At 37.5% G+C, this 24,996-nt stretch overlaps 2 protein-coding genes across 3 annotated transcripts in view; both read left to right on the top strand.

Moving 5' to 3' along the window:
* LOC129745177 (neuropeptide CCHamide-2-like) overlaps window positions 1-11,020 on the top strand; it is a 32,543-nt gene extending 21,523 nt beyond the window's left edge. For both annotated transcript variants that reach the window (XM_055738111.1, XM_055738104.1), the window contains exons 2-4: window positions 3,478-3,571; window positions 9,773-10,104; window positions 10,176-11,020. In XM_055738111.1, the coding sequence (XP_055594086.1) occupies window positions 3,499-3,571; window positions 9,773-10,104; window positions 10,176-10,277 (507 nt within the window). In that variant the 5' untranslated portion in view covers window positions 3,478-3,498 and the 3' untranslated portion in view covers window positions 10,278-11,020. The remainder of the gene's footprint in view (window positions 1-3,477; window positions 3,572-9,772; window positions 10,105-10,175) is intronic.
* Window positions 11,021-19,055: 8,035 nt separating this feature from the next.
* Window positions 19,056-20,407, top strand: LOC129738322 (plasminogen-like). Its single transcript, XM_055729505.1, has 4 exons — window positions 19,056-19,280; window positions 19,382-19,493; window positions 19,598-20,166; window positions 20,228-20,407. The coding sequence occupies exons 1-4, from the start codon at window positions 19,062-19,064 to the stop codon at window positions 20,405-20,407; spliced, it is 1,080 nt and encodes a 359-aa protein (XP_055585480.1). The 5' UTR covers window positions 19,056-19,061.
* The last annotated feature ends 4,589 nt before the right edge of the window (window positions 20,408-24,996 follow it).

Below are 24,996 nucleotides of genomic sequence, written 5' to 3'. Positions count from 1 at the left end.
TTGCACCCTCAAATGGTTAGCAGAAGATTAGAATTCAATAACGAAACTATTTCGGTCTTCTGAGAAATTTTAAATTTTGCTGTCCGGTCATACACAACTTTTTCTTAGTTTTTTCGAAAAAAAAAAGTTTCCTTCTGGTTTGTCAAAAAAACTTTTATGACTGGCTTCATAAAACGTTCAGTATTGGAAAACACATACTCACAAGACCTGTGCCAGTGATTTCAGTCATTTTGCTGCCTTTTTGTGACAACTTAGGTAAAGTAATTCGTAGTGTCCGGCCATAGACAACACTTTTGGAAATGAGTGAAAACTAACATGAAATGATTTCTCTTACTACATGAATGTGTTGTAGATTTTTTTTTCTAATATAGTTAAATGATCATAATATTGATACTCTTCAAATCAGTAGAGGAACCAATAGAACCAAAAATCTATTTTTGAAATTATTGCTTAAAAACCTTAAGTGTCCGGTAGTAGACAACTTCCCCCTACTTCAATCTTTAATTTTTACACTTATTGATATTTCATATTGATATTACTCACTGAGAAATATCAATAAGTATAAAAATTATAACGACAACCGGAGATTAAATTATTTTCATACTTTAATCTGCGAGGCACCTTACCACGATCAGAAATGTTATAGGATTCAACCACTGGAATTTGTTTGAAATAGTTCATATTTATTTTCGTCCATCAGAAATCACCTCTCTCGGTACGAGGCAATAGAGCTTACAAAACTAAGTTGTTTGAGGTTAGCTTTAAAAAGTCATAGCTGGGCAACACTTTTAACTTATCGAAAAATAAAATGCAAGACATTTCAGTAACCTACACTTACTTTTTCGATTAAGGTACATCGGGGTAAGTGTGGACGGTTTTTCATATAGTTCAACTTTGAAAAATCATTAAAAAAAATCAGCAAAGGAGCAATTTTGATAAAATTACATTCAATGTGATGCAGAACATGTTGTTTACAAACGCTGAAGAGATGAGCTTGATACAAGCAAAGTGTGAAAAGTTATCACGTAAATTGTTATGGACTGCTGGTGTCTTCACTTACCCCGCTTTATGGAGTAAGTGTGGACGGAAGATTTTCCCTTTGATTTCTCAGGAAATTTTCAAGAAATTTGTGTTTTCTTGGTTGAATACGTTACTTTATTGCTCGAATCGTCCAAAATTTGGAAAAAAAAATTCATGATACTATTAGTAAGGCATTTTTGGCATTAAGGCATTGATAGGAATGAGAATTCATAAATGGAGGAGAAAATTTGAATAAGAAAACTTTTTGCTAATAAATTTCTGAGAACTTAGCAAACCCACTCCTTTTAAACCCATCACTTTAAAATTTTGTTCAGCAATGAAACACTTACCATGGCTCGCTTTTTATGAGATCACAGCCATCACAGATGAATAATTTAAAATTTAATTTATATTATCTATTATCCTTCAATTTCTCCTTTTCTCTATTTCCATTATGCACATCGAGTACAAACTCTACCGATGATGAAAATAAAACATAAAAACCCCTTCCCATATCGACATTCCAAATTTAAAAAAAATAACTTTCAGTACAACGCGTACACAAGCGATTGCAATTGAGCAAGTCCGATAACCACCTCTCTTCACTGCATGGAAGGTGGGTTAACACACTGTAATTATCATCCTTTATGACAATTTATGCTATTCTGCAGATCAGAGTTATTAATTATCAAGTCTCCTTGTGATTGAAATTTGTATGAGTTGCATTCTATTCACTCTGTTTATTTCAATTTTCATACACACCAAAATCACTGCCAAATTATAAATACAAGTTGATTTGATAAACGACTTGAAAATTTGCAAGCTGCATAAACTACTTTTTCGGAACCCTTTCATACTAATTTTCTCACTCCCACCCCGCATCATTCACTGCATGCACACCAACGTAATAGAATTGCTATGAATGAGTGAGCCATAATAGACGTACCATAGGAATGATAAAGAAGGGTTTACTTATCTAGATAAATTTTCAAACGTAGAACAAATCCAAGCAACCATGGGACGGATTTGAAGCACACACACTAAGCACATTTTTACCCTCCCCCACTTCGCGTCTCCCGATTTTCGACCACCGCGAATAGCAAGAAGTACGCCCTGAAACCAAAATCCACACGAAAATAAATCAAGTTTTTTAAACATTATGGATCGGAACTGTGAAACTTTCATCACTACTCAATGAAAATGTTCATTAAATACTCTTTTACACTATGCACCCGAATATTTTAAGCGGATTAACGATGAAAACGAAAGATTTAAAGCGACGTACAAAAACGCATCTACTACACTCTACCGCTCTCGCCTCTCCCAGGTGGTTAAAAGGTCTGTTATAAATAATAATAATAATTGTTATAATTTTTCGAAATTCCGAAATAATCTGTAGCATCTACATACACGACGAAGCCTGAAGAACAGCGAACCCCGTGATTTTAATGCGAATATTGTCAAAACATTGCACAGAGAAAAAATCGAAGCAGCAGGTTGGAAGACCTAAAGAATTATTTATCTTATGTGAAGTTTTCTCAAAATTTTAAAACTGACATCGAGTTGGACCGGAGACATCTGAGCAAAGCGTTATTCAACAGAAATAAATTCTTGAAACTGAATTGGATCAAAACAGTTTTTCAGCTGAAATGTTGTTGGGAATAATTTCAATGTAATGTGAATGTTTCATGCAGATTGATTAAATGCTACAAGAATTACATTCATTACAAATAAACCGACTTTCATGGCAATGATATATCAAACAATTAACTTTTTGAAAAGATAAATTCTTATTCAAAACTGCATGTCTTGAGCATGAATCAGTCGAAAAATCTAAAACTTTGAGATGTTGAGTGCATTCTATTACTTAAATTTTATTTAGAATTCAATCAACATTCAAGCGAGAAATAAATCAATTATTTGAAATAGAAAATGACATCTTCTCCATATGGGAATTTTCCTATTGTTGACCCTTTTTCCTCCATTTTACGGTACATATTTATTATTTAACTGTTAAAGGGTAATAAACTTTTTACATAGATATAGTTCTGCAATCTTAGACACGAGCGTACATTGTCTCTTGTTTAATTTGAAATTGGATGGAGCAGTAGCAGTTAGTATTCAAATTGGTCTGTTTATGGGGAGAATATTTCTTTTTGCTTTTATGAATGGATTGTCTCTCTTCTTCAAAACAAATTTAAAAAAAAACTGAACCATAATCATCGGAAACAGGATGTAAGTGAAAGCAAAGTGACTAATTGAACACCGGAAATGAGTGTCCCTTCCAAAAAAGACAACCAAACTTCTTGAGCAAGATATCAAAAGTATGCTAATTCGGCAAAAGAAAGTGGTGAGCCATATTCATCCAGATTCAAATAAAACTCAGTTGATTGTATAAATAAATCGTCCCTAATAATTGACTTAAACTTTTTTCTCCCTCTCATTATTTATTTGCAGAGTTCCAGAGATTCTCCCAAAATGCCACACCTGTCCGCCATCTGTTTGAGTTTGGTCGTCGTTTCGGTTTTGGTGCAAGATGCTAATGCAAAACGTAAGTTGAGCTGATAAATGGTCTAACATACTTCCCCAGGAAGAGGGGATGGAGAAGTTTATCCAAATAAAGGCCAAATGGTTGGGAGGGGTTTTAGATTCAATGGACCACCATTCTGAAGCACAGCCAACAATAAGAGGGTAATTGTAATTAGTTTCTAAATTGATTTCAATCGCCATATTGTTAATATTCAAAATTTCCTCAAGGCGCTAATTTTGCTTTGTTGAGTCAATCATTGGGTCAATCTGATTTATTGGTTAAAATTTAATGATTTTTGATTTCCTCTTCCACGGTTCACATCAACCTTCTATCTGAGAGAATAAATACCTGTCATCTCAAAAGACAACTGCATCAACTTAACTGATAAATCTTCAGAAAAAATAACATTAAGAGAAGTGCTCAATTGCTAAATATAGCCTTTTTGGCGCTCATTGAATCTGATTACCGTCAATATGTCTTACAGTACCTTCAAGTATTTTTTTTATTGTCTACCAGCAAGACCAGGTGGTTCGAAGACAAATTGTGGGATGGTTTGTATCTAGCCACAGGTCCTCCTAATAAGTGAGTTTTCTCTCTTCTTCCACCACAAGACAAGTGTGGGAAAGGAAAGCAATTGGGCGTGTCGTGAACTGCTAGAATATTTATCATCAGTTTGAAGCATCAAAATCGGTGATAAAATTTTAGTATTTTAAATTTTGATTTAGGATTCTGAGAAGACATGTGAAAAGGTGATGTTATTTCTCGCTCCCAACTAACAATCCTGCAAAAACGCGTACATAAATGCGTACATACTCAGACTGAAAAGTCTATGTGTTTAGAGTAAGATAGTCAGAATTTTTTCAGCACAGGCTATTTTATCTAGAAACCTGACAAAATCCTGGCATTTGATTTAAATATGTCAACGAAAAATCCAGCGATTCGGGAAAATTAGGCCAAAAGTGCAGGTACTCAACAAAAATCAAGAAAAACAAATTTTTTCTTCAAAACTCGTCAGAAGATTTTCAATCGAATTTTAAACTCCAATAAACGTTTTTTGATTAATTTCTTAATACATGTTATACAAAATTTATACACAATTTGTTTTGTGCAAGGTTTGATTTTGCAAATAAAGTGAATAAATTTGGGTAAAATCCGGGCAACCGGGCCGAACCAAACTTTTCTCAAATTATATATGAAATATCCGAGCAAACCCGGTTAAAACTGTGCAATCTGGGGACTGAAAACCTCTTGAATAAATATTTAGGAATCTATATTTTGAATTCAGATTCGGAATTCAACTTTGAAGTTTAAATTAATAATCTTAAACCATGGAATAAGGGAAACAATAGGTTGATACATATGTATGTATATCAAAAATTCTATACAAGGTTTCTAGGTTCAAAGGTTCAAACCTTTAAGAAAATCTGTTTGAGTTTCAATTGTGTTTAACAAAAAATCGACACGGTGGCGTGTTTCCCATTTTTGCAGAAACCAAAGAAGCACAGCGTAAAATAATGACATCAACAACCTGAAAAACTACTGTTTTCGAGCATCAAAGATCCATGTTTCCTTATTTTCTGATGTAAGCTATATCATTGCGGGTTGCAGCCCGTTGATGATTCATTGGTACCGAACCAACACGAGAAAAATCTCGATTGTTGTGAAGCGTGCTTGCTGTCTGGCAAGAAAGCTGAAATTTCATTTTGCACTAAATTTATGGAGATAATTTTAAAAGTGGTTAGTTGAAACACTTTCGACAGGTTTGACGTTTGACGAGTTTTTGATAATTTTTTTTTTCTTCAATTTTTCAAATTTCTTTTCCCGGAAATAAGAAAAATCGCTACTTATGCTTAAATACATACACATCAAAGCATGTTGGCATATTAGAATCACCTAATTCGTTAGTGCCTATTTAAGATGAGTTTAGATTTGAACTGGTTAACTCAAACTTCATTGAAATGTAAATAACAAAGAAGAATCTGTTAAAAAACTATTCATCAATAAATTTACTTAATTGATGAATTTTCATTCATGTTCATCGAAAAATTCCTTTGCGCCAACTGTGGACAATATCAAAATCATCGGCAAAGAAATGACACTGTTTGAAACAAATGAGCAGTTGTCTGAAAATGTTTGAGATCTGGTGAATAACCTGAAGTATATGTAGGAAAAAAATAAACCAACTTCTTGTTAGGTGAACCCTAGTGCAACCGACCAACGGAAACTTATCTAGAGAAAAAAAAATGAAAAATCGTAGCAGGCTTCAATAATCGTTCAATTTAACGTTAGCCATCTTTGAATAAAGAACCTCTTTTTTCGTTCAGTTCTGCCTATTTTATTAGGTTATAGGCCCAGTGCGGAAGTGAAAAAAAAATTGTAAAAGTTCGTATTTTTCCGGAACCGTGCAAAAATTTACTAGTGCATTGGATATTTAGCAGAGGATCAAATGGCCTACCTAAAGGACAAGGCAACGGCGAAAGACGCTTGGGAGGCTCTAAAAACCCCTTTCGAACGTGTCGGCATCGCAGGGAAGCTGTTCCTCAAAAAACAGTTCCAGGAGCTGTGCTTAAAGGAAGGCGAAAATGTTTAATAGCACCTGTTGCAGTTTTAAAAAGTGCTTCGCGAGATGAAGGCTGTTGGAGTGAAAATCGACGATGAGGATATTGTTTGTCAGCTGCTACCCAAGTCATAAGATGCCTTGATAATGGCATTGGAGACCATGCAAGCGGAACGACTAACCATGCAGTACGTCAAGAAGCGGCTGATGGACGAGTCGACAAAGCGTGCGAATCAAACTGGCCATCCGGAGGGACACTTTAGTGAGTCGGCTTTCGTTGAAAAGAAGACCGGATTCAAGTGTTTCGAGTGTGGCAGATTCGGGCACAAACGTGCTGAATGTCCAGAGCTCCGGTCAAAGGCGAAAATTCAAAGCAGCGTTCACTCCACTTGTGGGGGAGAAATTGCGTTTATCTGAACCAGGGTTTGCGGTGCATTTTCTATGCCTACTGTAATGGCCACAAAACGCCTCGAATGGATCTTGTGTTCCGGTGCGACGGATCATATGGTTCGTGGTAAGCGTCTATTTGAATAGCTGCATCCACTGGAAAAGAAGGTGACGATTTCGGTGGTCAAATCCGGTCATGTGATCGTGGCGGAGTATGCTGGGACAATCCGGGTCGATATGGTGGTCGATGGAAAGAAACAACCGTCAGCGGTGAGGGATGTTTTGTTCGTGCACGAGCTACATTGCAATTCGTTCTCAGGCTGGGGAAAATTGACCATCACGAAAACTGACAAGATCGTGTGCGTGGGACGCTGAAGTAGGCAGTTGTACGCTCTTGACGTTGATCTGGGAGATGATTGGTCTGCGAGTGCCCCAACGGTGAAAAACGACTGATTTGAAATGTGACACCGAAGGTATGTTCACCTGGGTAAGGTCAACATGAAGAACCTGTGGAAGATGGTCGAAACAGCGAAACAGATTCCAGACTGGCCCGACCATAGTATCTGTGAGGTGTGCTTGCCAGGTAACCAAACGAGACCGTCCTTTAACGAAACCAGTGACAGAGGTTTATCGCGACTTTGTTGGATAAATCTCGTTACATGCTGCAAGTTGCTGGTCTGCCAAAATCCATGTGGGACAAGGCCGTTGTAATTACTGCTTACATCCTGAATAGAAGCCCGTCGTCCGAAAGGATAAAATAGTTTGAAATGTGGTACGAGAGAAAGCCTAATATTGACTAGATGCGTGTGTTTTATTCGACCGCTTTCACCTGGCTGCCGGAAGAAAAGCGCAGTAAATTAGATCCAAGAAGCGAATGGTGTACACCACGAATGGATACAGGATTTGAAACCCAAAAAGAAAAGTGATTTTTACATCTCGTGAATTTGTTTACGACGAGAGTAAGAAGAAGAAAAAGAAGAAGCTGAGTTCCGGCTCCTTTAGTATGCCGTGCAAATTGGACGATATGGCGATGGCTTTCGCTTTGAATTCGTTGGCGTTCGTAGAGTACCTACCATCCAGCATCGATGAGCTGAGGAAGAACGGGACCTGGGAGCTGGTTCGAAAAGGAAATCGACTTGTGGACTGCAAGTGTTTTCAACGTGAAACGGGACCAAACCAAGAACTTCGTTCGCTACCAGGCGCGGCTTGTTGCGAAAGGCTGCTCGCAACGGAAGGGGTTTCTTTTCGACGAAATGTACGCCCTTGTAGCGAAGATCACCACAGTTAGAATGCATATGACGGTGGCGAATAAGAAGGGGTACCATGTCCACCAAATCGACGTACGTACGGCTTTCCTCAACGGCCTGCTAAAAGAGGAAATTTATATGCGGCAACAGGAAAACCTCGGTAGGACCAATCTTGACCTCGTTTGCTATTTCAAGAAAGCATTGTACGGCCTGAAGCAATCTGTAAGCGTAGATAACACTTCCATTGAGGTTTTCCAGATTTGAAGCGAGTAAAAGTAGGTTTCAGCATTTATCGCAGTCACTATGACTATGTGCAAAGTTTTTTCGCAAAAAAAGCCTTCAATGCGCCGACAGCACCATACGCCTCCTCACACATCAAGCTTCAGCACTCCACAACCAGAGGGCCAATCGTAGTAGCCGAGGCTGTTGGTAATCAATCTGAACGACAGCGACGCCTCGACGCAAAGACGTGCGCGAAGAGAGCAATGACCTCATTGCTCGGGTCAAAGCCGGTCAAAGGCGGTTTCCTGGTGCTGGCTTACTTCGGTGTTAACCACACCACAAGAACCGAGTTTAGCACCGAGCCGCCATTTTGTCATCGCCAGGGTATGGCCGCTTATGCATCTATTGTTCCACCATAGAATCCCTTGGTTTTCGGCAAAGAACTCCAGAACTACTACGTGGCCGCAGAACAAGACGGACGAAGGTGTTTGGTCGATTCCTATTCCCGTACCCATCGGAACCTCCGCCTTGCGGCAGCATACAATTCAACTGACGTCCTACAAGCCCGTGGTCCACAAGCTTCCAACCAGGCGAAGGCGATTCGGTCGGACCTACTACCTTCGATGAAGCCAACAGCTTACGGCTTCAACAGCAACACAATGGCATTGCCCTCCCGGTTTCGCCTAACGTTCGAGAAGGGAGGTGTGTGCAAATATACATATATATATACAGTTCCATTAGTTCGTGACGAAGCTCGAATTTAAGCGGTTCAACGCGGATAGCTGTATCTACCATGTGAGCAGAAAGGGATTTGTCGACTTCCTGCTACTGTACGTCGACGACTTACTTCTTGTGTCGGATCGACTGGATGTGCTGACCAAACTGAAACCGCAGCTATCTTCACAGTTTGAGATGTCCGATATGGGAAAGCTGAAGCTTTTCCTAGGCATGAAGGTTGATCTTGTTTTCAGCGGAGGGAGCCTGAAAATAAGCCAACCATCACTGATTTGCTGCTAAGATTTGGTATCGTGAACAGCAAACTGATGGCTATTCCGATACAACCAAAACTCAAATTGGAGGAAGAAAAAGATCAGGGAAAGACGAAGGAATGGAGTTAATCGGCTGTTTGACATATTTGTGTCATCAGGTGACCTGAGGTGTTTCGCTAAGTCAAGTCATAAAAAAAAGAAAAAATTATTTTCAAATATTTATTGGTTTTAATGATTGCTAAGTGAATTTTTAAGAAATCAAAATAGATTCAAAAAAGAGAACATAATATCTCAATGAAACTTGATGTTTCTTCGAAAAGATTCCGTTAACTTAACACTAAGCTTACTTCTTTCGAGGGTATGATGGCTAGCATCTTACAAATGCTTAAACCACCAACCCACAGAAAGCAAATGTCGAAAAACAATAAAAATTTTGGAAGCGATTTGTCCATTTTGACAATTTTGACAATTTTGACAATTTCAACAATTTTGACAATTTTGGAAAATTTTGAAAAATTTTGACAATTTTGACAATTTTGACAATTTTGACAATTTTGACAATTTTAACAATTTTGACAATTTTAAAAATTTTGACAATTTTGACAATTTTTATGGGAAAACAAGTTTGTATGGAAGCTAGGACCACACTTCTTAATCGTAACTCGTATCATCCGACAGTCTTCAATTAAAATGTGTGAAATTAGTTCTAAATAAAAGAAAATCAAATTAACAAAGCAATCGATGCAATGTTTGTGCATACAAGTTGACATGTTTATACATGATTTTAATAAACTGGAAAATCTTTGAACCTCATCCATAGGAGGCTGCGCAGCATTCGGTCACGCCTGCTACGGTGGCCATGGAAAACGATCCTCGCTTCCGCTTCCGGCCGGGGGTCTCGCCCTCATCGGTGGTGAAATAGAAGCCGGTGGAGGATCTTCCAACGACAGTCCGGTTCCTCCTCTACCTTACCTTAAGCTGATGGAACGCAGCAAAAGTTTAGATCTTGCGCCGGAGCTGAGAACCTTAGCTGATGACGGTATGCTGGACAATGGGCTCATCATTCGAGAGGAACCGGTGCCATCTTACAACGGCCACGAACAGTTTGAGCAGGGAATGCGATTTGCGATGAATGCCATCTTGAGACAGTTGGTAAGTAGATAGAACCTAGATTAAAATTTTAGTAGAATTTTAAAAACTTTTTATATCATCCCTTCACTTAGATTGGAGAAAAAAGGCAACGGCAACGGCTGGATTTGATCCCAAATTACCAACCCAGTGAACCGGCCATGTCATCCCAGCTGATAGAAAGCGAAACGAAGTAAAACAAGCGAGCCCAAACTTATGAACCTAGAGGATCCAACTGCAATCGTAGTAGGCTGCAAATAACCGAACCGGGAGAGTCATGCTGAAGAATTTTCCGCCCCAATGAAATCCAAACGCAGTTGCAGCCGCAGTTTCCAGGTCGTGTGACTTTCAGGTTCCATTCATCGAAGCAAAACAAAAATAACAAAAAGAACAATCAACTAAAAACCAATGTGACAACGAACAGGGAGTTCATATTGCAATGTAGTCTAATTATTTACCTTTTTAGTTTCCTATTTTCTGCCTCTCACTCAACCTTCGGAAATGTAGAAACCTTACTTGAAATAATATAAAAAAAATTGCATCTTCTTCCGGGCTAGTGAAAAATGCTCGATTGACTGAACGAGGAAAAAATTTCAAATTTTTATTCCGCGAAGCAAACGGAATGGATAATTGTGTTGAATCGTTATCATACAATTATGGTTGTATACAAAACACTAACTTATCTGAAGAAACACAAAAAATACTATGTCAATATGCAATAGCTGTTGTTTACTGTAAATATTAAGAGACGAATCATTACTAGTCGGTAAATTTTAATCGAGAAATCGAAAGAGAAAAAAAAACAAAAAAAAATATTTCACCCATACCAGCATCATGCACCATTCCAACAAAATGTGACTGGAGTAATGAGAAAGAAAATAAATAATGATGATCTAATAGTTTGTAGGAACCCGTCAGGCTGGAACGGTTCTGTCAAACTATTGCAACATGAATTAGTGATTGTTTAAATTTTTGGCTGTTGGACCTTCGAAATTCCCTTTGCAAAAAAAAAAATAATGTCTTATATGTATAGGCATCTCAAAAGAACCATTTCTAAAAACTCAGATCCGATTAATTTCCGTTCCGATTACCATTCGAAACGATATTTCAATTTCAATAATTACAAAAATGACAAAAATGACAAAAATGACAAAAATGACAAAAATGACAAAAATGTCAAAAATGACAAAAATGACAAAAAAGACAAAGATGACAAAAATGGCAAAAATTACAAAAATAAAAAATTTTTTTTAAAAAAATGACAAAAATGACAAAAAAATGACAAAAACGATAAAATGAACAATAATTCGATAAAATGAACAAAGAGTAGACGTGCTTTTTTTCACGAATTCACAATTTGATAATTTTAGTATTTTTAATGTTACAAAGTCTGAAGAAAACGATAAAAGTGATATCAATCGGTGACCGAATGTTTCCAGCGGAAGTAGCCACCGAAAATAGTGCATAAAGATGGAGTTACTAGAGCCAAATGCAAACTAGGACTGCACGAGGGTCAAATTTAATGGAAGAGGAAATTACTTCAATTGTCTAGTCAATGGAAGTTATGTGGATAAGTGTTTTTGATTATGTGAAGAAATTTGAGGTAAGATTTCGAAGTGCAACGTCCGGCCGAATAAGCATGGTATATCCAGAGAATCTTTGCTGACTGATGAAGGTCTCGGTAAATGACGATTTACGGATGAGTATAAATCAAATTCAACAGAAATGGTAAGATTGTCTCATTGATTTTTCTCGAGATAACTGTATGATTTATTAACTATGAAATGTAAAATAGCTTAACTCTATTAAAGGGGATTCGTGGGGGGGGTTGGATAGGTCATCAAGCGAACGAAAGACTGATATACAATGGATTGTGGGTTCAAGCCAGCCGGAGTATCTCGGCAAATATGGAATCATGAGAAGGATACTATGGTTCCTTTTCATAATTCTAAATTTGTTTCGAACAGTTGGAAGAGAGTTTGGTGAGTCAAACCTATCCCAAACCAGTGGTAACGGACCCCTAGGTTGCACTGCAAATATTGTTTGTGAGTTAAGCATGGACATTATTTGAACGTGCGATCGAGACTTCCCGTACCGACTCGGGTCGAAAGACCTATCAGCCACTGGTGGGTTCTCATACATACATACATACAAACAATAATTCGATAAAATGAACAAAAATTACAAACATTACAAAAATTACAAAAATGACAAAAAAACAAAAATTACAAAATAACAAAAACTACATAAATCACTGGCTAGTGAAGTAGACAATGTGCAACTCGAGACCCCATACACCCAACCCTCGGGTAGTGGTCATATCACCTCTTGTCTGCAACTCCGATTCTCTACCTCCCCGTGGTGCTAGCTGGGGTGCGAGCAACCTTAGCGGAGATCGGGTACCCAACCCCGGTGGATGCTTTGGTCGCATGCAGACTGAGTCAGGGGGCTTCGTACGCGTCTGTTCTCCATGTCAGGGGCGACGTGCGGAGTGCAACAACGTCCTGGTGGTGTTCGGGACCCAAAACAGCAACATCACGACGGTCCTCTTGCGAGATAGTGGGGTTAGCTGCGGGCCTTGCGAGCCTGTGACTACTAAAAAACATAAGCAACGAATAACGAACAACAAATTTTGGATGGAAATCGGCAAAGACCCACGCGACGAAAAGGGACTAGCGATTGGAAACTTGGAACATGGAACTGCCGATCTCTAAATTTTGTGGGCAGTACCCACGTGCTCTCCAACGAATTGAAGAGCCGCAAATTCGACATCGTAGCGCTGCAGGAGGTATGCTGGAAGGACTCCACGGTACGAACGTATCCAGATGGTCGTGCCATCAACCAGAGCTGCGGCAACACACACGAGCTTGGAACAGCTTTTATAGTGATGGGAAAGATGCAAAAGCGCGTGATCGGGTGGTGGCCGATCAACTCACGAATGTGCCGGTTGAGAATCAAGGGCCGGTTCTTCAACATCAGCATCATCAACGTGCACAGCCCTCACCTCGGAAGTACCGGTGACGACAAAGACGAATTCTACGCGCAGCTGGAGCGTGAATACGACCGTTGCCCAAAACATGATATCAAGATCGTCATCGGGGATTTCAATGCTCAGGTCGGCCAGGAGGAGGAATTTAAACCGACAATTGGAAGGTTCAGCGCGCACCAGCTGACCAACGAAAACGGCCTCAGACTTATTGACTTCCCCGCCTCCAAACGAATGGCCGTACGTAGTACCTTTTTTCAGCACCGCCTCCCACACGTACACCTGGAGATCACCGTACCAAACGCAATCACAGATCGACCACGTTTTGATCGACAGCCGGCACTTTTCGGACATCATCGACGTCAGATCCTGTCGGGGCGCCAACATCGAGTCGGACCATTGTCTGGTGATGGTGAAGATGCGCCCAAAACTCTCCGTAGTGAACAACAAGCGAAACCGGCGCCCGCCTCGGTTAAACATCGCGCGACTGAAGCAACCTGAGGTCGCGGCAGACTACGCGCAATCGGTCGAAGCAGCGCTGCCGGCAGAGGGCGAGCTTGACGAAGCCCCTCTCGAGGACTGTTGGGATACCATCAAAACAGCCATCAACAGTGCGGCGGAGAACGTCATCGGTTATGTGGAGCGATCTCGACGGAACGACTGGTTCGACGAGGAGTGTAGGAGGGTGATGGACGAAGAAAATGCCGCGCGGGCGGCAGTAGTGCAAAGAGGCACCCGTCGAAATGTGGAAAATCACCGACAGCGGAAGAGGCAGCGAGTCCGACTTTTCCAGGAGAAAAAGCGCCGCCTGGAGGAGGAGGAGCTCCAGGAGCTGGAGCAGCTGCATCGTTCCCAAGAAACACGAAAGTTCTATCAGAAACTCAACGCATCCCGCAAAGGCTTCGTGCCGCAAGCCGAAATGTGCCGGGATAAGGACGGGGGTATCCTGACGGACAATCGTGAGGTGATCAAAAGGTGGAAGCAGCACTTCGATGAACACCTGAACGGCGCACATGCAGAAGATCAAGACGGTGGGGGAAGGTACATCGCCGGCGTAGCCGACGACGAAGACGAGCCACTCCCAACGATGAGTGAAGTTAAGGAAGCCATTCGCCAGCTGAATAGAAACAAGTCGGCTGGGAAGGATGGCATCGCAGCTGAACTCATCAAAATGGGCCCGGACAGGTTGGCCGATTGCCTACATCGGTTGATAGTCCGGATCTGGGACATAGAACAGCTACCGGAGGAGTGGAAGGAGGGGGTAATATGCCCCATCTACAAGAAGGGCGACAAATTGGACTGTGAGAACTACCGAGCGATCACTGTCCTCAATGCCGCCTACAAAGTGTTGTCCCGAATCCTACTCCGCCGCCTAACGCCACAAGCAAACAGATTCGTGGGAAGTCATCAGGCCGGCTTCATGGAGGGACGGTCCACGACGGACCAGATATTCACATTACGGCAAATCCTCCAAAAATGCCGTGAACACCAAGTCCCTACGCATCATCTATTCATCGACTTCAAAGCCGCATACGACACGATCGACCGTAACGAGCTATGGAAAATCATGGACGAGAACGGCTTTTCCGGGAAGCTGATCAGACTGATCAAGGCGACGATGGATGCAACGCAGTGCTGTGTGCGGATTTCGGGTGAATTGTCGAGTTCATTCGAATCGCGCAGGGGGCTTCGACAAGGTGATGGTCTATCCTGCATGATGTTCAACGTGGCGCTAGAAGGTGTTATTCGACGAGCGGTGGGCGAAATGCGGGGCACGATTTTCAACAGATCCAGTCAACTTATCTGCTTTGCCGATGACATTGATATAGTCGGCAGATCATCTGCGGCGGTGGAGGAGATCTACCGCAAACTGAAACGCGAAGCAGGAAGGATTGGGTTGATGATTAATACGTCCAAGACGAAGTACATGCTGGCCTGCGGATCCGAGACCGACCGAACCCGCTTGTCCAGTAATAACAAGGTCACGATCGACGGCGACGAGCTGGAGATAGTCGAAGACTTTGTCTATCTCGGTTCACTGGTGACCGCAGACAATGACACCAGCCGTGAGATCCGGAGGCGAATTATCAGCGGAAGTCGTGCCTACTATGGACTCCACAAGCAACTGCGGTCGAGAAGACTTAGCCCTCGCACGAAGTGTAACCTGCATATGACGCTCATTAGACCGGTTGTTCTCTACGGGCACGAGACATGGATATTGCTCGAGGAGGACCTGCGTACACTCGGAGTATTCGAGCGACGAGTGTTAAGAACCATCTTTGGCGGCGTACAGGAGAACGGAGTGTGGAGGCGAAGGATGAACCACGAGCTCGCGCGCCTCTACGGCGAACCCAGTATCCAGAAGGTGGTGAAGGCTGGCCGGATACGCTGGGCGGGACATGTTGCGAGAATGCCGGACGACTGTCCTGCAAAACAGGTGTTCGCTACGAATCCGGTAGGAACAAGACGAGCGGGGGCGCAACGAGCGAGGTGGTTAGACCAAGTGGAGCGTGATCTGGCGAACGTGGGGTGCCCGAGAAATTGGAGAACGGTTGCCATGGACCGATTGAATTTTAGGAATAATGTTCGTCAAGTTATGTCGTGAGACGGAATACTATGTAAATAAAACATAAATCACAAAAAATTTAAAAAAAATGACAAAAATTACAAAAATGATAAAAATTACGAAAGGTAAAAAAATACAAAAAAGAAAAAAATTACAAAAATGAAAAAACTGAAAAAACTGAAAAAAATTATAAAAAAAGACAAAAATGACATAAATGACAAAAATGACAAAAATGACAAAAATGACAAAAATGACAAAAATGACAAAAATGACAAAAATGACAAAAATGACAAAAATGACAAAAATGACAAAAATGACAAAAATGACAAAAATGACAAAAATGACAAAAATGACAAAAATGACAAAAATGACAAAAATGACAAAAATGACAGAAATGACAAAAATGACAAAAATGACAAAAATGACAAAAATGACAAAAATGACAAAAATGACAAAAATGACAAAAATGACAAAAATGACAAAAATGACAAAAATGACAAAAATGACAAAAATGACAAAAATGACAAAAATGACAAAAATGACAAAAATGACAAAAATGACAAAAATGACAAAAATGACAAAAATGACAAAAATGACAAAAATGACAAAAATGACAAAAATGACAAAAATGACAAAAATGACAAAAATGACAAAAATGACAAAAATGACAAAAATGACAAAAATGACAAAAATGACAAAAATGACAAAAATGACAAAAATGACAAAAATGACAAAAATGACAAAAATGACAAAAATGACAAAAATGACAAAAATGACAAAAATGACAAAAATGACAAAAATGACAAAAATGACAAAAATGACAAAAATGACAAAAATGACAAAAATGACAAAAATGACAAAAATGACAAAAATGACAAAAATGACAAAAATGACGAAAATGACTAAAATGACAAAAATTATAAAAACTACAAAAATTACAAAAATTACAAAAATTACAAAAATTACAAAAATTACAAAAATTACAAAAATTACAATAATGACAAAAATAACAAAAATTACAAAAATTACAAAAATGACAAAAATTACAAAAATTACAAAAATTACAAAAATTACAAAAATTACAAAAATTACAAAAATTACAAAAATTACAAAAATTACAAAAATTACAAAAATTACAAAAATTACAAAAATTACAAAAATTACAAAAATTACAAAAATTACAAAAATTACAAAAATTACAAAAATTACAAAAATTACAAAAATTACAAAAATTACAAAAATTACAAAAATTACAAAAATTACTAAAATTACAAAAATTACAAAAATTATAAAAATTACAAAAATGACAAAAATGACAAAAATGACAAAAATGACAAAAATGACAAAAATGACAAAAATGACAAAAATGACAAAAATGACAAAAATGACAAAAATGACAAAAATGACAAAAATGACAAAAATGACAAAAATGACAAAAATGACAAAAATGACAAAAATGACAAAAATGACAAAAATGACAAAAATGACAAAAATGACAAAAATGACAAAAATGACAAAAATGACAAAAATGACAAAAATGACAAAAATGACAAAAATGACAAAAATGACAAAAATGACAAAAATGACAAAAATGACAAAAATGACAAAAATGACAAAAATGACAAAAATGACAAAAATGACAAAAATGACAAAAATGACAAAAATGACAAAAATGACAAAAATGACAAAAATGACAAAAATGACAAAAATGACAAAAATGACAAAAATGACAAAAATGACAAAAATGACAAAAATGACAAAAATGACAAAAATGACTAAAATGACTAAAATGACAAAAATGACAAAAATGACAAAAATGACAAAAATGACAAAAATGACAAAAATGACAAAAATGACAAAAATGACAAAAATGACAAAAATGACAAAAATGACAAAAATGACAAAAATGACAAAAATTACAAAAATGACAAAAATGACAAAAATGACAAAAATGACAAAAATGACAAAAATGACAAAAATGACAAAAATGACAAAAATGACAAAAATGACAAAAATGACAAAAATGACAAAAATGACAAAAATGACAAAAATGACAGAAATGACAAAAATGACAAAAATGACAAAAATGACAAAAATGACAAAAATGACAAAAATGACAAAAATGACAAAAATGACAAAAATGACAAAAATGACAAAAATGACAAAAACGACCAAAATAACCATAATGACAAAAATGATAAAATTGACAAAATTGACAAAAATGACAAAAATGACAAAAATGACAAAAATGACAAAAATGACAAAAATGACAAAAATGACAAAAATGACAAAAATGACAAAAATGACAAAAATGACAAAAATGACAAAAATGACAAAAATGACAAAAATGACAAAAATGACAAAAATGACAAAAATGACAAAAATGACAAAAATGACAAAAATGACAAAAATGACAAAAATGACAAAAATGACAAAAATGACAAAAATGACAAAAATGACAAAAATGACAAAAATGACAAAAATGACAAAAATGACAAAAATGACAAAAATGACAAAAATGACAAAAATGACAAAAATGACAAAAATGACAAAAATGACAAAAATGACAAAAATGACAAAAGAGACAAATATGACAAAAATGACAAAAATGATAAAAATGACAAAAATGACAAAAATGACAAAAATGACAAAAATGACAAAAATGACAAAAATGACAAACATGGAAAAAATTACAAAAATTACAAAAATTACAAAAATTACAAAAATTAAAAAAATTACAAAAATTACAAAAATTACAAAAATTACAAAAATTACAAAAATTACAAAAATTACAAAAATTACAAAAATTACAAAAATTACAAAAATTACAAAAATTACAAAAATTACAAAAATTACAAAAATTACAAAAATTACAAAAATTACAAAAATTACAAAAATTACAAAAATTACAAAAATTACAAAAATTACAAAAATTACAAAAATTACAAAAATTACAAAAATTACAAAAATTACAAAAATGACAATAATAACAAAAATGACAAAAATGACAAAAAGGACAAAAATGACAAAAATTACAAAAATGACAAAAATGACAAAAATGACAAAAATGATTAAAAAAGACATAAATTTCAAAAATTACTAAGATTTAAATAAATCATAATATTTTAATTCCAAGCAAAAAAAATGTCAACAAATTAGTCAAGTATGATAAACAACCTTTCCCCCACTATCATCCCCAGAGAAGATTACTCATCACCGGACGATGCCATAATGACATATCTTCCGTATGATCCCGTTATATTTATTCAACCAATGAATGAATGAACGTACGGACAACAAATGGTCCAGCCGCAGATAAAAGCCACAAGACTGCTGAAGTGAATGAGATGAAAAAATAGAACAAAAAAAGTTGACCCAAAAATATTAAAAGAACCCACAGTTCTACTCGGTGGCTCATCGAGATCACACATGAGCAGACGGATTCTGTGGTGTTCGGAGTTCATAAAAAAAACAGGTGATAGAAGCTGTCGTCGTCTGATGGATATCAAACTAGTTTCACTATCGTTAGCCAATGTCCAGTGGTTGTTGGTGGCTTTGCTGTGGATATTCTCAGTGATTTATGGGCAACCGACCGGAAGCAACCGACAAGGATCTTCTTCTTCGGGAAAAACGTTTGATGATACACCGGTAAGAGTGAAATGTTTGAAAGTCGTTACACTACTTGACAAGACTACTGCCCATCGTAAGACAAAAGTAATTATACCGCCCGTTATTAACGATTTCAGTAGATTCAAACTCGACCCACGCGAGTTGATACGTTCTATGATGAATGGCAATCAAGCTCCTTGACAGCAGGTGCAGTGACGATCGGAAGCAGAGAACTGAACTGTACCGCATGTAGTAAGTTATTGTCTCAGTACGCAATTTAAATTATGTAGATGTCGTACATTTATTGAAATTACAAATGTGAAAAAGTTAATTCTGAATTAATTTGTGTGCTTTAGAATGTGGAAATAAGGAAACGGGAGCGAAAATTGTCGGTGGCATGACTGCCCCAGAGAATAAGTACTCGTGGATGGCTGCGCTGTACTACAATAACAAATTTATTTGCGGCGGTTCTCTCATCACCGATCGCTATGTCATTACCGCAGCTCACTGTGTTTTTCGGACGGATCCCGCCAGATTCAGGATTCAATTTCTGGTTCACAACCGGACCAACCCTACCTCAAGTTCAGTGGAACGTAGCGTCAAATCGATCAAATCCTTCTTCTACAATATACTGACCAACAACAACGACCTGGCACTGCTAGAGCTGATGTTTCCGGTCAATGTGGGAGATCAGCTGGTTCCGATCTGTCTTCCGCCGGCCAACGATAAGCTGTACGAGGGAAAAATGGCCGTCGTAACCGGATGGGGCAAAACGGCAGTCGGCGGGTTGGCGGCTACCCTTCAGGAACTTCCGGTACCAATTCTTACGAACACGGCTTGCCGAAAGGCGGGCTACTGGGGCTTTCAGATCACCAACAAAATGCTCTGCGCAGGGTACTTGGAAGGGGGTCGCGATTCTTGTCAGGTATGGCTTTGACATATTTAGGAGTAGATGGGTTAAACCACTTTTTCTAAATTCGTTTCAGGGTGACAGTGGTGGACCGCTTCAAATATTCAACAACGATACCCGACGTTACGAATTGGCAGGGGTTGTATCCTGGGGTAGAGCATGTGCCCAGAAAAACTACCCGGGTGTCTATACGAGAATAAGCAAATTCCTGCGCTGGATTGGAAACAAAGTGAAGGACTCCTGCATATGTAACTAAAGCTATTCTGGTCGTGAATAAAAAACTTAATGGAACGAAACAAATTTGTAGACGACACTTTTCGTTGTACTGAGAACTTTGAATTGGATATGACTGCCTGACTTATTTTACTAAATCTTATGGGTTAGACGCCATAACAAGATGTCATCGAACACCACACAATTTTTCATGACTATCAATACATTAGAAAGTGTGATGTGATCTCCAAATGTAACCATTTTCTGCAAAAAAAAATATTGCTTTGGCTGATAAAACGAAAGTTTAGTACAAGATGTATAGCGAAAATCAGTTGAAATCGCTTGCCAAAAGTGATGACGTAAGGAGTCCACGGCACTTTATAGTATAAGGAATAGTAATCCGACAATTGTTTTCATGTCTGTTTTTCCAAAAACAAGCTATTCCAACATTCCAACAAGATGTGAAAAGTCGAGGAACCGAATCGTCTGAATTGTCAGCGGGAGAGTTTGTATGGAAATAATTTTACTTATAGTCAATTGGACTCAGTAGGCTGTGGCCGAGTAAAGAGGACGCGTTTTTGCTGTCAATAAAAGTTGAAACCAATTTCAAAATACAGAAAATTGGGGAACTTTTGAGTGGAAGCGATCCAGCAACGGAAATTTTCGAAACATTGGAACAGAAGATTCGCCCTCAAGATTCAAGCATTCATCCTGGTGGACTACTCCAACATCTAGAATTGGAATCTAGGAACGCTGAACTTATCCTTGGCCGTACAAAACAGGTTGCCGGGGATCTGTTTGAAGTCGGCCTTCACATATGTTTCATCGTCCATTATGCAGCATTCAACTTTCGTCAGCATATTGAGGTTCAACTTCCTGGCACGGGTTTTGTCGGACTTGTTCTGCTTCTCGTTGTTTCGGCCTTCTGGACAAAATTTCGGCTTAGTTGCAGCTTCTTATCCAAATCCCGAACGGAGGCGTTCGAGTTTCGGTTGAAGACCCCAACATCGCACAGTGGGGATTTTTAATCAAAAAAAGGTACCTATTTCTGTGACGATCGCCTAAACTTTTTTTTCAAATTTTGGAAAACTATCATTTCTTATGCAAAAAAACACGAGAATCGAATGGTCTACACCGTTTTCTGATTAAATGACTCTTAACGTCTCATTTTGCACGATTTCCCCTATTTTTTTGGGTGCAAAGTTATAATTCCGATTGTAGCCATCTACCTTGCAACCAAAAAGTCATACAAACCATACTTATTTATTTAAAAATGTCAGCTGAATCGATTGGTGTACTACAATTTTTGTTTGTACTACGACAAGTGGCTCATTGTGCCTCTTTTCCCCTAAATTTAAGATTTTTTTCAAAGAAATGCAGTCAAACAAAGTGTAATCCAACAGTTTTTCATCATGAATGATCATTTTTGGAAAATTTATTCATATTCTAGCTAATCGCGTCACTTTTTTGTACAAGAATGAATATAAATGGCTAAATATCCCCAACCTCCCCTAGATTTTTTAAATTTATGCATAAATTTCACTGTAACAATCGAGCGATTCACATACCAAATGCGAAAACCAAGTGATTTAGTGTAAAATTTGTCGCTGAATCGAGTGGTGTACACCGCTTAGTGCTCAGCTTACGAGAATGGCCGCAATCACCCCGATTTCTCCTAAAATCGAGCGATATGTGGAAAAAAATCATTATAAGTTATAATGATTATAATTTATAACAAATGACAATGTATCATAAATCATGCATGCAAGAAACTGTATAAATTTAGGGGAAATTGTGGTGGTTGTGACTCTTCTCGTCAACTTCACGCTTAGCGGTGTACATCATTTGATTTAGCAATAAGTTTTACACCCGATTCAATGTTTTTTGTATCTGTTAAATTGAATTTTCGTTTGTAACAATGTATTTTTCAAAGAAATTTAATGAATTTAGGGAAATCGTGGTGATTGAGGCTCTTCTCGTCAACTGAACGCTAAGCGGTGTACATCATTCGATTCAGCGATAAGTTTTACACTTGTTTCAATCATTTTTGTGCATTTTATGATACATTGTCATTTGTTATAATGATTTTTTTTCACATATCGCTCGATTTTAGGAGAAATCGGAGTGATTGCGGCCATTCTCGTAAGCTGAGCACTAAGCGGTGTACACCACTCGATTCAGCGGCAAATTTTACACTAAATCACTTGGTTTTCGCATTTGGTATGTGAATCGCTCGATTGTTACAGTGAAATTTATGCATAAATGTAAAAAAGCTAGGGGAGGTTGGGGATATTTAGCCATTTATATTCATTCTTGTACAAAAAAGTGACGCGATTAGCTAGAATATGAAAAAATCTACCAAAAATGATCATTCATGATGAAAAATTGTTGGATTACACTTTGTTTGACTGCATTTCTTTGAAAATATTCTTAAATTTAGGGGAAAAGAGGCACAATGAGCCACTTGTCGTAGTAGAAACAAAAATTGTACACCAATGAGTACACCAATCGATTCAACTGACATTTTTACATAAATACGTATGGTTTGTATGACTTTTTTGTTGCAAGGTAGATGGCTACAATCGGAATTATATCTTTACACCCAAAAAAAGGGGAAATTGGGCAAAATAAGACGTTAAGAGTCATTTAATCAGAAAGCGGTGTAGACCATTCAATTACTCGTGTTTTTTTACATAAAGAATGGTTGTTTTTTCATGCAAGGCGTTCTTGCCTGAATTGGGTACCTTTTTTGGCATCGGTTGTGATTTTTGGTGTTGTACGGAATACTTTTTCCTTCACTTCTGGGCTTCCGATTGGTGGTCAATCATTCCTCAAAACGCTTAATCACTCGCGACACCGTTGAATTCACGATTCCCAACGATTTAGCAATGGAACGATGCAAGAGAGATCCTTGTGCTCGTGATGAATGCGCAAGATTTTATCACGCACGAGCTGTTCTTTCGACTCCATTTCCGCGAGGTTTGATCACAGGACTTTGCAACTTGCATGATGTAAACAATGCACTATGAACTAAATCCACTCAAATTTTCATTAAATTTTACCCAACGGTTAAAAAGTTAGAGCAATTTCATAGCGTGGCAATTTCATCGTAGACACCCTTTAAGTTTATCAAAGATTAATCTTTGATATTTCGATACAAAATTTTATTACTCAAATTTAGCGTTTTATTCATGTTTCTGTTCAGCATATTCAAATTATAAGTTAACTTATAACCATCATGAGCTCAAATCATTAATCAGTTTGAATTTTGAACAACTATAATTTCATTTTTTGTGACATGTTAATTTTAAAATTTTCATTACCCAAATGCGCATAGCATTAAACAAAAACTACACAGAAAAACTACACTGAAAAACATTTCATATTTCATTTTGCATAGTATAGAACATCTTCAGAACTATCTGCTTGTTATTCAGAACAACAATATAATCAAACATAAAAACCAACTTTTTGTGAAAACAACAATGTTATCATTTATATCATCAGAATATTCAAAGATGATTATGCTAAGTATATTAAATTAATTTCAACTCCAAAACTCATAAAAAGATACCTGACATTGTATTGAGATTCATGAAAACATCGAGTATAATTTGCATTAATTGTTTAAAAGAAAATATCATTGAATACCTATTTCTCCTGGCAGGATCGCCAATCTACGAAACCACTATTGTAAAATTAAAAACAGAATCTATTTCACTTCGTTGAAAACACGTTCATCTTCCTTCTGTTCATCAACACACTCAACTCAGAGAACCTGGGTTACTCAATTTGGGATGCCACTGTAGAAAACCCATACATGATTTTTTTGCAGAATTTTTAAGTAACGTTTACATGAGTAAATTTGAACTTTTATGTTTGTATGGAAAAAATGAATATTTTGCACTTAAAAATCAACATAATTTTATTTTCTTCTATGGAAACGAACCTTAGCTTATGGTTTTTGTGCCAATTCTTAAAATCTCAGATGGAAATTTTCCGCTGAACAGCTTTGTCAGATGCCTTAACTTCGTATCTTATTACTCGAAAAAGTTATTAGAATTTAATGGGGACATGTCTTTTGACATTGACAAACAATAAATTCAATTGACTGCTGGTACCTCGCTAAGCATTGCAAAAGTAGTCAGGCAATACCTTACAAGGCACCCAAAAGTGATGTCAATTGAATTTGTTGTTTGTCAATGCCAAAAGACATGTTACTTAAAAAGAGGCCGATTGAGCTGAAATTTGGCAAAGATCAGTTTTTTGGACCAACCTACAAAAATGTATATTAGACTGGTCAAAATCAGGCCAAAAACTATCTAACAGCTTAGAGTACGGTTGCCAGATCGCTCGGTTGCCGGCCCGCTCCGGTTGCCCGGTTTCATTAAAAAATGTCCAGGTTTTGCCCGGATTTTTTCACTTTATTTGGCAAATTAAACACAAAAATTAACCACGAAAGCCTCTAAAACAAAATTTTTTGAGCAAGTTTTCTGAAAATAATCATGAATGGATTTTTGGAAGCCTTAATCACGATTCAAAATCTGTCGATGAGTTTTAATGACAATAATTTTTTTATAATTTTTTTTTCTTGATTTTTGAACTGAAATGTCTGGGGTTTGGGAAATATTG

This window comes from Uranotaenia lowii, chromosome 1 (assembly GCF_029784155.1).
Source record: "Uranotaenia lowii strain MFRU-FL chromosome 1, ASM2978415v1, whole genome shotgun sequence".
NCBI classification, from domain to species: domain Eukaryota; kingdom Metazoa; phylum Arthropoda; class Insecta; order Diptera; family Culicidae; genus Uranotaenia; species Uranotaenia lowii.
This window is presented reverse-complemented; position numbering and strand designations above follow the sequence as displayed.